The sequence below is a fragment of the Salvelinus fontinalis genome, unplaced genomic scaffold (genome assembly GCF_029448725.1).
Source record: "Salvelinus fontinalis isolate EN_2023a unplaced genomic scaffold, ASM2944872v1 scaffold_0134, whole genome shotgun sequence".
In the NCBI taxonomy this organism is placed as follows: Eukaryota; Metazoa; Chordata; class Actinopteri; order Salmoniformes; family Salmonidae; genus Salvelinus; species Salvelinus fontinalis.
Genome location: NW_026600343.1, coordinates 302,044 through 317,933, shown reverse-complemented (window position 1 = coordinate 317,933; position 15,890 = coordinate 302,044). Strand labels below are relative to the sequence as shown.

Sequence of the window (15,890 nt, the reverse complement as noted above, 5' to 3'; positions counted from 1 at the left end):
CATTGACTCAGTACTGGTACTCCTTATAGTCTCATTATTACCCCAACTACCTGGTACCCTGCACATTGACTCAGTACTGGTACTCCTTATAGTCTCATTATTACCTCAACACCTGGTACCCCTGCACATTGACTCAGTACTGGTACTCCTTATAGCCTCATTATTACCTCAACTACCTGGTACCCTGCACATTGACTCAGTTCTGGTACTCCTTATAGCCTCATTATTACCTCAACTACCTGGTACCCCTGCACATTGACTCAGTACTGGTACTCCTTATAGTCTCATTATTACCCAAACTACCGGGTTCCCCTGCACAATGACTCAGTACTGGTACTCCTTATAGCTTCATTATTACCTCAACTACCTGGTACCCCTGCACATTGACTCAGTACTGGTACTCCTTATAGTCTCATTATTACCTCAACTACCTGGTACCCCTACACATTGACTCAGTACTGGTACTTCTTATAGTCTCATTATTACCCAAACTACCTGGTACCCCTGCACAATGACTCAGTACTGGTACTCCTTATAGCTTCATTATTACCTCAACTACCTGGTACCCTGCACATTGACTCAGTACTGGTACTCCTTATAGCCTCATTATTACCCCAACTACCTGGTACCCTGCACATTGACTCAGTACTGGTACTCCTTATAGCCTCATTATTACCTCAACTACCTGGTACCCCTGCACATTGACTCAGTACTGGTACTCCTTATAGTCTCATTATTACCTCAACTACCTGGTACCCTGCACATTGACTCAGTACTGGTACTCCTTATAGTCTCATTATTACCTCAACTACCTGGTACCCCTGCACATTGACTCAGTACTGGTACTTCTTATAGTCTCATTATTACCCAAACTACCTGGTACCCCTGCACAATGACTCAGTACTGGTACTCCTTATAGCTTCATTATTACCCCAACTACCTGGTACCCTGCACATTGACTCAGTACTGGTACTCCTTATAGTCTCATTATTACCCCAACTACCTGGTACCCTGCACATTGACTCAGTACTGGTACTCCTTATAGTCTCATTATTACCTCAACTACCTGGTACCCTGCACATTGACTCAGTACTGGTACTCCTTATAGTCTCATTATTACCTCAACTACCTGGTACCCCTGCACATTGACTCAGTACTGGTACTTCTTATAGTCTCATTATTACCCAAACTACCTGGTACCCCTGCACAATGACTCAGTACTGGTACTCCTTATAGCTTCATTATTACCTCAACTACCTGGTACCCCTGCACAATGACTCAGTACTGGTACTCCTTATAGCCTCATTATTACCTCAACTACCTGGTACCCCTACACATTGACTCAGTACTGGTACTTCTTATAGTCTCATTATTACCTCAACTACCTGGTACCCCTACACATTGACTCAGTACTGGTACTTCTTATAGTCTCATTATTACCTCAACTACCTGGTACCCCTACACATTGACTCAGTACTGGTACTTCTTATAGTCTCATTATTACCCAAACTACCTGGTACCCCTGCACAATGACTCAGTACTGGTACTCCTTATAGCTTCATTATTACCTCAACTACCTGGTACCCTGCACATTGACTCAGTACTGGTACTCCTTATAGCCTCATTATTACCCCAACTACCTGGTAACCTGCACATTGACTCAGTACTGGTACTCCTTATAGTCTCATTTATACCTCAACTACCTGGTACCCCTGCACATTGACTCAGTACTGGTACTCCTTATAGTCTCATTATTACCTCAACTACCTGGTACCCCTGCACATTGACTCAGTACTGGTACTCCTTATAGTCTCATTATTACCTCAACTACCTGGTACCCCTGCACATTGACTCAGTACTGGTACTCCTTATAGTCTCATTATTACCTCAATAACCTGGTACCCCTGCACATTGACTCAGTACTGGTACTCCTTATAGTCTCATTATAACCACATCTACCTGGTACCCCTGCACATTGACTCAGTACTGGTACTCCTTAAAGCCTCATTATTACCTCAACTACCTGGTACCCCTGCACATTGACTCAGTACTGGTACTCCTTATAGTCTCATTATTACCTCAAGTACCTGGTACCCCTGCACATTGACTCAGTACTGGTACTCCTTATAGCCTCATTATTACCTCAACTACCTGGTACCCCTGCACATTGACTCAGTACTGGTACTCCTTATAGTCTCATTATTACCTCAACTACCTGGTACCCTGCACATTGACTCAGTACTGGTACTCCTTATAGTCTCATTATTACCTCAACTACCTGGTACCCCTGCACATTGACTCAGTACTGGTACTCCTTATAGTCTCATTATTACCTCAACTACCTGGTACCCTGCACATTGACTCAGTACTGGTACTCCTTATAGTCTCATTATTACCTCAACTACCTGGTACCCTGCACATTGACTCAGTACTGGTACTCCTTATAGTCTCATTATTACCTCAACTACCTGGTACCCCTGCACATTGACTCAGTACTGGTACTCCTTATAGTCTCATTATTACCTCAACTACCTGGTACCCCTGCACATTGACTCAGTACTGGTACTCCTTATAGTCTCATTATTACCTCAACTACCTGGTACCCCTGCACATTGACTCAGTACTGGTACTCCTTATAGTCTCATTATTACCTCAACTACCTGGTACCCCTGCACATTGACTCAGTACTGGTACTCCTTATAGTCTCATTATTACCTCAATAACCTGGTACCCCTGCACATTGACTCAGTACTGGTACTCCTTATAGTCTCATTATAACCACATCTACCTGGTACCCCTGCACATTGACTCAGTACTGGTACTCCTTAAAGCCTCATTATTACCTCAACTACCTGGTACCCCTGCACATTGACTCAGTACTGGTACTCCGTATAGTCTCATTATTACCTCAACTACCTGGTACCCCTGCACATTGACTCAGTACTGGTACTCCTTATAGTCTCATTATTACCTCAAGTACCTGGTACCCCTGCACATTGACTCAGTACTGGTACTCCTTATAGCCTCATTATTACCTCAACTACCTGGTACCCCTGCACATTGACTCAGTACTGGTACTCCTTATAGTCTCATTATTACCTCAACTACCTGGTACCCCTGCACATTGACTCAGTACTGGTACTCCTTATAGTCTCATTATTACCTCAACTACCTGGTACCCTGCACATTGACTCAGTACTGGTACTCCTTATAGTCTCATTATTACCTCAACTACCTGGTACCCCTGCACATTGACTCAGTACTGGTACTTCTTATAGTCTCATTATTACCCAAACTACCTGGTACCCCTGCACAATGACTCAGTACTGGTACTCCTTATAGCTTCATTATTACCTCAACTACCTGGTACCCCTGCACTTCGACTCAGTACTGGTACTCCTTATAGTCTCATTATTACCTCAACTACCTGGTACCCCTACACATTGACTCAGTACTGGTACTTCTTATAGTCTCATTATTACCCAAACTACCTGGTACCCCTGCACAATGACTCAGTACTGGTACTCCTTATAGCTTCATTATTACCTCAACTACCTGATACCCTGCACATTGACTCAGTACTGGTACTCCTTATAGCCTCATTATTACCCCAACTACCTGGTACCCTGCACATTGACTCAGTACTGGTACTCCTTATAGTCTCATTATTACCCCAACTACCTGGTACCCTGCACATTGACTCAGTACTGGTACTCCTTATAGTCTCATTATTACCTCAACACCTGGTACCCCTGCACATTGACTCAGTACTGGTACTCCTTATAGCCTCATTATTACCTCAACTACCTGGTACCCTGCACATTGACTCAGTTCTGGTACTCCTTATAGCCTCATTATTACCTCAACTACCTGGTACCCCTGCACATTGACTCAGGACTGGTACTCCTTATAGTCTCATTATTACCCAAACTACCGGGTTCCCCTGCACAATGACTCAGTACTGGTACTCCTTATAGCTTCATTATTACCTCAACTACCTGGTACCCCTGCACATTGACTCAGTACTGGTACTCCTTATAGTCTCATTATTACCTCAACTACCTGGTACCCCTACACATTGACTCAGTACTGATACTTCTTATAGTCTCATTATTACCCAAACTACCTGGTACCCCTGCACAATGACTCAGTACTGGTACTCCTTATAGCTTCATTATTACCTCAACATCCTGGTACCCTGCACATTGACTCAGTACTGGTACTCCTTATAGCCTCATTATTACCCCAACTACCTGGTACCCTGCACATTGACTCAGTACTGGTACTCCTTATAGCCTCATTATTACCTCAACTACCTGGTACCCCTGCACATTGACTCAGTACTGGTACTCCTTATAGTCTCATTATTACCTCAACTACCTGGTACCCTGCACATTGACTCAGTACTGGTACTCCTTATAGTCTCATTATTACCTCAGCTACCTGGTACCCCTGCACATTGACTCAGTACTGGTACTTCTTATAGTCTCATTATTACCCAAACTACCTGGTACCCCTGCACAATGACTCAGTACTGGTACTCCTTATAGCTTCATTATTACCTCAACTACCTGGTACCCCTGCACATTGACTCAGTACTGGTACTCCTTATAGTCTCATTATTACCTCAACTACCTGGTACCCCTACACATTGACTCAGTACTGGTACTTCTTATAGTCTCATTATTACCCAAACTACCTGGTACCCCTGCACAATGACTCAGTACTGGTACTCCTTATAGCTTCATTATTACCTCAACTACCTGGTACCCTGCACATTGACTCAGTACTGGTACTCCTTATAGCCTCATTATTACCCCAACTACCTGGTACCCTGCACATTGACTCAGTACTGGTACTCCTTATAGTCTCATTATTACCCCAACTACCTGGTACCCCTGCACATTGACTCAGTACTGGTACTCCTTATAGTCTCATTATTACCTCAACACCTGGTACCCCTGCACATTGACGCAGTACTGGTACTCCTTATAGCCTCATTATTACCTCAACTACCTGGTACCCTGCACATTGACTCAGTACTGGTACTCCTTATAGCCTCATTATTACCTCAACTACCTGGTACCCCTGCACATTGACTCAGTACTGGTACTCCTTATAGTCTCATTATTACCCAAACTACCGGGTACCCCTGCACAATGACTCAGTACTGGTACTCCTTATAGCTTCATTATTACCTCAACTACCTGGTACCCTGCACATTGACTCAGTACTGGTACTCCTTATAGCCTCATTATTACCTCAACTACCTGGTACCCCTGCACATTGACTCAGTACTGGTACTCCTTATAGTCTCATTATTACCTCAACTACCTGGTACCCCTGCACATTGACTCAGTACTGGTACTTCTTATAGTCTCATTATTACCCAAACTACCTGGTACCCCTGCACAATGACTCAGTACTGGTACTCCTTATAGCTTCATTATTACCTCAACTACCTGGTACCCCTGCACATTGACTCAGTACTGGTACTCCTTATAGTCTCATTATTACCTCAACTACCTGGTACCCCTACACATTGACTCAGTACTGGTACTTCTTATAGTCTCATTATTACCCAAACTACCTGGTACCCCTGCACATTGACTCAGTACTGGTACTCCTTATAGTCTCATTATTACCTCAACTACCTGGTACCCCTGAACATTGACTCAGTACTGGTACTCCTTATAGTCTCATTATTACCTCAACTACCTGGTACCCCTGCACATTGACTCAGTACTGGTACTCCTTATAGTCTCATTATTACCTCAACTACCTGGTACCCCTGCACATTGACTCAGTACTGGTACTCCTTATAGTCTCATTATTACCTCAACTACCTGGTACCCCTGCACATTGACTCAGTACTGGTACTCCTTATAGTCTCATTATTACCTCAACTAACTGGTACCCCTGAACATTGACTCAGTACTGGTACTCCTTATAGTCTCATTATTACCTCAACTACCTGGTACCCCTGCGCATTGACTCAGTATTGGTACTCCTTATAGCCTCATTATTATGGTCGGTCACATTTGAGAGTGAGGCAAATATATAGCATTTTGCGAGAAATAAAAACATGATTATTTGTCTCTCTGAAATGAAAACATCAAGGGATTTTTAAACAAATACATGTCTGTCATTGAACAATCCCATGCCATGATTAGATAGTGGAAAAACACACCAATCTCTTTCAGATTAAAACAATAACAAAACATAACTTCTTTAAAGAATAAAAGCTAATTTACGAACATTTCTGAAAATGGATATATAGCTTTTTGGAATGAAACTCTTCTTCTGTTTCCACATCTGAGCTCAGAGTAGATGAGAGATGTAATGTTTGTCTCTGTTGTGTTGAAGTCCAATCAAGCAGGAGAGACCAGCCTCCCCTGTTCCCAGCTGTGTGTCCATGAAGAGTGACCGGTCTATGGGTCATCCTATATCCTTTAGAGAGGGAGACTTTTCTACTGAACAAAGGTAAGAAGAACTCATGGGTCATGGTCAGTGAGTTAAACAACACTGTCTCTAGTCATTTCTACTCTCCCATTTTCCCATTTCTTTTGTTGTTTTCATAATCCATAGGCTAATCCTTTTGTCCATTTTCATAGTCCTGTGTGTGTGTGTGTGTGTGTGTGTGTGTGTGTGTGTGTGTGTGTGTGTGTGTGTGTGTGTGTGTGTGTGTGTGTGTGTGTGTGTGTGTGTGTGTGTGTGTGTGTGTGTGTGTGTGTGTGTGCACTCCCTGGATGAGGAGATGTAATCTCTAGTCACTTTTACCCCTACCTACATGTACATATTACCTCAATTATAGTCTCATTATTACCTCAACTACCTGGTACCCCTACACATTGACTCAGTACTGGTACTCCTTATAGTCTCTGTAACAGTCCTGACCTATTTATGTTAGTTTTTATGTGTTTATGGTCAGGGCATGTGTTTTGGGTGGGCAGTCTATGTTATCTGTTTCTATGTTGGTTTCGGTTTGCCTGGTATGGCTCTTGATTAGAGGCAGGTGGTTTGCATTTTCCTCTAATCAAGAGTCATATTTAGGTAGGGCATTATCACTGTGTGTTTGTGGGTGATTGTCTCCTGTGATGTCTTCGTCGTTGTCGATGTGTTTCACTTACGGGACTGTTTGGCTGTTCGTGTGTTTCGATGTAACGTTCCTGTCCGTGAGTTTACGTTTGTTATGTGAGTTTATGTTCAGGTTCCGTTCTACGTCGTTTGTTATTTTGTAAGTTTTGAAAGTGTTTGTTTTCGTTGTCATCGGTGTTCGTTATAAAATAAAGATGGCATATTTCCCAGACTCCGCATTTTGGTCAGAAGATCCTTCTCTCCTCACCTCATCTGAGGATGAGGAAAGCGACAGCTGTGACAGAATCACCCACCAAAATACAGAGACCAAGCGGTATGGGAAAAATCGACGGAGCAACAAGGATTTTTGGACTTGGGAGGAGATCCTGTCTGGTAGAGGACCCTGGGCGCAAACTGGGGAATATCGCTGCTCTCGTGAGAAGAGTGAGGCAGTCACAGCCCAGGAGCGCTGGTATGAGGAGGCAGCTAGGAGACGTGGATGGAAGCCGGAGAATCAAGCTCGTAACCGGAATTATGAGGGAACGCGTCTGGCACGGAAGCCGAGAACGCCTGTGAGTAACTCCCAAAAATTTCTTGGGGGGGGGGCTAAAGGGTAGTGGGCCAAGGGCAGGTAGGAGACCTGCGCCCACTTCCCAGGCTAACCGTGGAGAGCGGGAGTACGGGCAGACACCGTGTTACGCAGTAGAGCGCACGGTGTCTCCTGTACGTGTGCATAGCCCAGTGCGGGTTATTCCACCTCCCCGCACTGGTAGGGCTAGATTGGGCATTGAGCCAGGTGTCATGAGGCCGGCTCAACGCGTCTGGTCTCCAGTGCGTCTCCTCGGGCCGGCATACATGGCACCTGCCTTACGCATGGTTTCCCCGGTTCGCCTACACAGCCCAGTGCGGGCTATTCCACCTCGCCGCACTGGCAGGGCGACCGGGAGCATTCAACCAGGTAAGGTTGGGCAGGCTCAATGCTCAAGAGAGCCAGTACGCCTGCACGGTCCGGTATTTCCGGCGCCACCTCCCCGCCCCAGCCTAGTACCTACAGTGCCTACATTACGCACTAGGCTACCAGTGCATTTCCAGAGCCCTGTTCCTCCTCCACGCACTCTCCCTATAGTGCGTGTATCCAGTTCAGTGCCTCCAGTTCCGGCCCCACGCACTAAGCCACCTGTGCGTCTCCTAAGTCCTGTACACACTGTCACTTCTCCCCGTACTAGTCCTGAGGTGCGTGCCCTCAGCCAGGTGCCACCAGTGCCGGTACCACGCACCAGGTATAGAGTACGCTTTGAGAGTTCAGTGTGCCCTGTCCCTGCTCCACGCACTAGTAGGAAGGTGCTTATCATTAGCCCGGTGCCTCCAGTTCCGGCACCACGCACCAGGTCTACAGTGCGCCGTATCCGGCCAGAGCCATCCGTCTCCCCAGCGCCATCTGAGCCATCCGTCTCCCCAGCGCCATCTGAGCCATCCGTCTCCCCAGCGCCATCTGAGCCATCCGTCTCCCCAGCGCCGTCTGAGCCATCCGTCTGCCAGGAGCCTGCAAAGCCGCCCGTCTGCCATGAGCCTGCAAAGCCGCCCGTCTGCCATGAGCCTACAGAGCCGTCCGCCAGACAGGAGCCGCTAGAGCCGTCAGCCAGACAGGAGCCGCTAGAGCCGCCCGCCAGACAGGATCTGCCAGAGCCGCCAACCAGACAGGATCTGCCAGAGCCGCCAACCAGACAGGATCTGCCAGAGCCGCCAACCAGACAGGATCTGCCAGAGCCGCCAACCAGACAGGATCTGCCAGAGCCGCCAATCAGACAGGATCTGCCAGAGCCGCCAGAGAGCCATGAGCAGCCAGAGCCGTCAGAGAGCCATGAGCAGCCAGAGCCGTCAGAGAGCCATGAGCAGCCAGAGCCGTCAGAGAGCCATGAGCAGCCAGAGCCGTCAGAGAGCCATGAGCGTCGAGAGCCGTCAGCCTGCCATGAGCGTCGAGAGCCGTCAGCCTGCCATGAGCGTCGAGAGCCGTCAGCCTGCCATGAGCGTAGAGAGCCGTCAGCCTGCCATGAGCGTAGAGAGCCGTCAGCCTGCCATGAGCGTAGAGAGCCGTCAGCCTGCCATGAGCGTAGAGAGCCGTCAGTCTGCATGGACCTGCCAGAGCCGTCTAAACAGGACCTGCCAGAGTCCTTCAGCCGGGATCTGCCCCTTGTCCCGGTGTTGCCCCTTGTCCCGGTGCTGCCCCTTGTCCCGGTGCTGCCCCTTGTCCCGGTGCTGCCCCTTGTCCCGGTGCTGCCCCTTGTCCCGGTGCTGCCCCTTATTCCAGTGATGGTCCTTATCCTGGTGCTGCCCCTTGTTCTGGTGCTGCCCCTTGTCCCGGTGCTACCCCTTGTCCCGGTGCTGCCCCTTGTCCTGGTGCTAGCTGTTTATTTAGGGGAAGGTAGTGTTAGGGTGGGCATTAGAAGGGGTAGAAAGAAGAGGGGAGTGACTATGGTGGTGCGGGGACAGCGTCCTGAACCGGAACCACCACCGTGGTCAACTGCCCACCCGGACCCCCCCCTGGACTTTGTGCTGGTGCGCCCGGCGTTCGCACCTTGGGGGGGGGGTACTGTAACAATCCTGACCTATTTATGTTAGTTTTTATGTGTTTATGGTCAGGGCATGTGTTTTGGGTGGGCAGTCTATGTTATCTGTTTCTATGTTGGTTTCGGTTTGCCTGGTATGGCTCTTGATTAGAGGCAGGTGGTTTGCATTTTCCTCTAATCAAGAGTCATATTTAGGTAGGGCATTATCACTGTGTGTTTGTGGGTGATTGTCTCCTGTGATGTCTTCGTCGTTGTCGATGTGTTTCACTTACGGGACTGTTTGGCTGTTCGTGTGTTTCGATGTAACGTTCCTGTCCGTGAGTTTACGTTTGTTATGTGAGTTTATGTTCAGGTTCCGTTCTACGTCGTTTGTTATTTTGTAAGTTTTGAAAGTGTTTGTTTTCGTTGTCATCGGTGTTCGTTATAAAATAAAGATGGCATATTTCCCAGACTCCGCATTTTGGTCAGAAGATCCTTCTCTCCTCACCTCATCTGAGGATGAGGAAAGCGACAGCTGTGACAGTCTCATTATTACCTCAACTACCTGGTACCCCTGCACATTGACTCAGTACTGGTACTCCTTATAGTCTCATTATTACCTCAACTACCTGGTACCCCTACACATTGACTCAGTACTGGTACTCCTTATAGTCTCATTATTACCTCAACTACCTGGTACCATGCACATTGACTCAGTACTGGTACTCCTTATAGTCTCATTATTACCTCAACTACCTGGTACCCCTGCACATTGACTCAGTACTGGTACTCCTTATAGTCTCATTATTACCTCAACTACCTGGTACCCTGCACATTGACTCAGTACTGGTACTCCTTATAGTCTCATTATTACCTCAACTACCTGGTACCCTGCACATTGACTCAGTACTGGTACTCCTTATAGTCTCATTATTACCTCAACTACCTGGTACCCTGCACATTGACTCAGTACTGGTACTCCTTATAGTCTCATTATTACCTCAACTACCTGGTACCATGCACATTGACTCAGTACTGGTACTCCTTATAGTCTCATTATTACCTCAACTACCTGGTACCCCTGCACATTGACTCAGTACTGGTACTCCTTATAGTCTCATTATTACCTCAACTACCTGGTACCCCTGCGCATTGACTCAGTATTGGTACTCCTTATAGCCTCATTATTACCTCAACTACCTGGTACCCCTGCACATTGACTCAGTACTGGTACTCCTTATAGTCTCATTATTACCTCAACTACCTGGTACCCCTGCGCATTGACTCAGTATTGGTACTCCTTATAGTCTCATTATTACCTTAACTACCTGGTACCCCTGCGCATTGACTCAGTACTGGTACTCCTTATAGCCTCATTATTATGGTCGGTCACATTTGAGAGTGAGGCAAATATATAGCATTTTGCGAGAAATAAAAACATGATTATTTGTCTCTCTGAAATGAAAACATCAAGGGATTTTTAAACAAATACATGTCTGTCATTGAACAATCCCATGCCATGATTAGATAGTGGAAAAACACACCAATCTCTTTCAGATTAAAACAATAACAAAACATAACTTCTTTAAAGAATAAAAGCTAATTTACGAACATTTCTGAAAATGGATATATAGCTTTTTGGAATGAAACTCTTCTTCTGTTTCCACATCTGAGCTCAGAGTAGATGAGAGATGTAATGTTTGTCTCTGTTGTGTTGTAGTCCAATCAAGCAGGAGAGACCAGCCTCCCCTGTTCCCAGCTGTGTGTCCATGAAGAGTGACCGGTCTATGGGTCATCCTATATCCTTTAGAGAGGGAGACTTTTCTACTGAACAAAGGTAAGAAGAACTCATGGGTCATGGTCAGTGAGTTAATCAACACTGTCTCTAGTCATTTCTCCTCTCCCATTTTCCCATTTCTTTTGTTGTTTTCATAATCCATAGACTAATCCTTTTGTCCATTTTCATAGTCCTGTGTGTGTGTGTGTGTGTGTGTGTGTGTGTGTGTGTGTGTGTGTGTGTGTGTGTGTGTGTGTGTGTGTGTGTGTGTGTGTGTGTGCACTCCCTGGATGAGGAGATGTAATCTCTAGTCACTTTTACCCCTACCTACATGTACATATTACCTCAATTATAGTCTCATTATTACCTCAACTACCTGGTACCCCTACACATTGACTCAGTACTGGTACTCCTTATAGTCTCATTATTACCTCAACTACCTGGTACCCTGCACATTGACTCAGTACTGGTACTCCTTATAGTCTCATTATTACCTCAACTACCTGGTACCCCTGCACATTGACTCAGTACTGGTTCTCATTATAGTCTCATTATTACCTCAACTACCTGGTACCCCTGCACATTGACTCAGTACTGGTTCTCCTTATAGCCTCATTATTACCTCAACTACCTGGTACCCTGCACATTGACTCAGTACTGGTACTCCTTATAGTCTCATTATTACCTCAACTACATGATACCCCTGAACATTGACTCAGTACTGGTACTCCTTATAGTCTCATTATTACCTCAACTACCTGGTACCCCTGCACATTGACTCAGTACTGGTACTCCTTATAGTCTCATTATTACCTCAACTACCTGGTACCCCTACACATTGACTCAGTACTGGTACTCCTTATAGTCTCATTATTACCTCAACTACCTGGTACCCCTGCACATTGACTCAGTACTGGTACTCCTTATAGTCTCATTATTACCTCAACTACCTGGTACCATGCACATTGACTCAGTACTGGTACTCCTTATAGTCTCATTATTACCTCAACTACCTGGTACCCCTGCACATTGACTCAGTACTGGTACTCCTTATAGTCTCATTATTACCTCAACTACCTGGTACCCTGCACATTGACTCAGTACTGGTACTCCTTATAGTCTCATTATTACCTCAACTACCTGGTACCCTGCACATTGACTCAGTACTGGTACTCCTTATAGTCTCATTATTACCTCAACTACCTGGTACCCTGCACATTGACTCAGTACTGGTACTCCTTATAGTCTCATTATTACCTCAACTACCTGGTACCATGCACATTGACTCAGTACTGGTACTCCTTATAGTCTCATTATTTCCTCAACTACCTGGTACCCCTGCACATTGACTCAGTACTGGTACTCCTTATAGTCTCATTATTACCTCAACTACCTGGTACCCCTGCACATTGACTCAGTACTGGTACTCCTTATAGTCTCATTATTACCTCAACTACCTGGTACCCCTGCGCATTGACTCAGTATTGGTACTCCTTATAGCCTCATTATTATGGTCGGTCACATTTGAGAGTGAGGCAAATATATAGCATTTTGCGAGAAATAAAAACATGATTATTTGTCTCTCTGAAATGAAAACATCAAGGGATTTTTAAACAAATACATGTCTGTCATTGAACAATCCCATGCCATGATTAGATAGTGGAAAAACACACCAATCTCTTTCAGATTAAAACAATAACAAAACATAACTTCTTTAAAGAATAAAAGCTAATTTACGAACATTTCTGAAAATGGATATATAGCTTTTTGGAATGAAACTCTTCTTCTGTTTCCACATCTGAGCTCAGAGTAGATGAGAGATGTAATGTTTGTCTCTGTTGTGTTGTAGTCCAATCAAGCAGGAGAGACCAGCCTCCCCTGTTCCCAGCTGTGTGTCCATGAAGAGTGACCGGTCTATGGATCGTCCTATATCCTTTAGAGAGGGAGACTTTTCTACTGAACAAAGGTAAGTAGAACTCATGGGTCATGGTGAGTGAGTTAAACAACACTGTCTCTAGTCATTTCTCCTCTCCCATTTTCCCATTTCTTTTGTTGTTTTCATAATCCATAGGCTAATCCTTTTGTCCATTTTCATAGTCCTGTGTGTGTGTGTGTGTGTGTGTGTGTGTGTGTGTGTGTGTGTGTGTGTGTGTGTGTGTGTGTGTGTGTGTGTGTGTGTGTGTGTGTGTGTGCACTCCCTGGATGAGGAGATGTAATCTCTAGTCACTTTTACCCCTACCTACATGTACATATTACCTCAATTATAGTCTCATTATTACCTCAACTACCTGGTACCCCTACACATTGACTCAGTACTGGTACTCCTTATAGTCTCATTATTACCTCAACTACCTGGTACCCCTGCACATTGACTCAGTACTGGTACTCCTCATAGTCTCATTATTACCTCAACTACCTGGTACCCCTGCACATTGACTCAGTACTGGTACTCCTTATAGTCTCATTATTACCTCAACTACCTGGTACCATGCACATTGACTCAGTACTGGTACTCCTTATAGTCTCATTATTACCTCAACTACCTGGTACCCCTGCACATTGACTCAGTACTGGTACTCCTTATAGTCTCATTATTACCTCAACTACCTGGTACCCTGCACATTGACTCAGTACTGGTACTCCTTATAGTCTCATTATTACCTCAACTACCTGGTACCCTGCACATTGACTCAGTACTGGTACTCCTTATAGTCTCATTATTACCTCAACTACCTGGTACCCTGCACATTGACTCAGTACTGGTACTCCTTATAGTCTCATTATTACCTCAACTACCTGGTACCATGCACATTGACTCAGTACTGGTACTCCTTATAGTCTCATTATTTCCTCAACTACCTGGTACCCCTGCACATTGACTCAGTACTGGTACTCCTTATAGTCTCATTATTACCTCAACTACCTGGTACCCCTGCACATTGACTCAGTACTGGTACTCCTTATAGTCTCATTATTACCTCAACTACCTGGTACCCCTACACATTGACTCAGTACTGGTACTCCTTATAGTCTCATTATTAACTCAACTACCTGGTACCCTGCACATTGACTCAGTACTGGTACTCCTTATAGTCTCATTATTTCCTCAACTACCTGGTACCCTGCACATTGACTCAGTACTGGTACTCCTTATAGTCTCATTATTACCTCAACTACCTGGTACCCTGCACATTGACTCAGTACTGGTACTCCTTATAGTCTCATTATTACCTCAACTACCTGGTACCCCTGCGCATTGACTCAGTACTGGTACTCCTTATAGTCTCATTATTACCTCAACTACCTGGTACCCTGCACATTGACTCAGTACTGGTACTCCTTATAGTCTCATTATTACCTCAACTACCTGGTACCCCTGCGCATTGACTCAGTACTGGTACTCCTTATAGTCTCATTATTACCTCAACTACCTGGTACCCCTGCGCATTGACTCAGTACTGGTACTCCTTATAGCCTCATTATTATGGTCGGTCACATTTGAGAGTGAGGCAAATATATAGCATTTTGCGAGAAATAAAAACATGATTATTTGTCTCTCTGAAATGAAAACATCAAGGGATTTTTAAACAAATACATGTCTGTCATTGAACAATCCCATGCCATGATTAGATAGTGGAAAAACACACCAATCTCTTTCAGATTAAAACAATAACAAAACATAACTTCTTTAAAGAATAAAAGCTAATTTACGAACATTTCTGAAAATGGATATATAGCTTTTTGGAATGAAACTCTTCTTCTGTTTCCACATCTGAGCTCAGAGTAGATGAGAGATGTAATGTTTGTCTCTGTTGTGTTGTAGTCCAATCAAGCAGGAGAGACCAGCCTCCCCTGTTCCCAGCTGTGTGTCCATGAAGAGTGACCGGTCTACGGGTCATCCTATATCCTTTAGAGAGGGAGACTTTTCTACTGAACAAAGGTAAGAAGAACTCATGGGTCATGGTCAGTGAGTTAATCAACACTGTCTCTAGTCATTTCTCCTCTCCCATTTTCCCATTTCTTTTGTTGTTTTCATAATCCATAGACTAATCCTTTTGTCCATTTTCATAGTCCTGTGTGTGTGTGTGTGTGTGTGTGTGTGTGTGTGTGTGTGTGTGTGTGTGTGTGTGTGTGTGTGTGTGTGTGTGTGTGTGTGTGTGTGTGTGTGTGTGTGTGTGTGTGTGTGTGTGTGCACTCCCTGGATGAGGAGATGTAATCTCTAGTCACTTTTACCCCTACCTACATGTACATATTACCTCAATTATAGTCTCATTATTACCTCAACTACCTGGTACCCCTACACATTGACTCAGTACTGGTACTCCTTATAGTCTCATTATTACCTCAACTACCTGGTACCCTGCACATTGACTCAGTACTGGTACTCCTTATAGTCTCATTATTACCTCAACTACCTGGTACCCCTGCACATTGACTCAGTACTGGTACTCATTATAGTCTCATTATTACCTCAACTACCTGGTACCCTG

The 15,890-nt window shown here is 45.1% G+C and overlaps 1 protein-coding gene across 1 annotated transcript in view; it reads left to right on the top strand.

Moving 5' to 3' along the window:
• Window positions 1-15,890, top strand: part of LOC129843425 (uncharacterized) — a 109,460-nt gene that overhangs the window by 37,403 nt on the left and 56,167 nt on the right. The window contains exons 3-6 of the mRNA XM_055912139.1: window positions 6,367-6,483; window positions 11,344-11,460; window positions 13,250-13,366; window positions 15,224-15,340. Of these exons, the coding sequence (XP_055768114.1) occupies window positions 6,367-6,483; window positions 11,344-11,460; window positions 13,250-13,366; window positions 15,224-15,340 (468 nt within the window). The remainder of the gene's footprint in view (window positions 1-6,366; window positions 6,484-11,343; window positions 11,461-13,249; window positions 13,367-15,223; window positions 15,341-15,890) is intronic.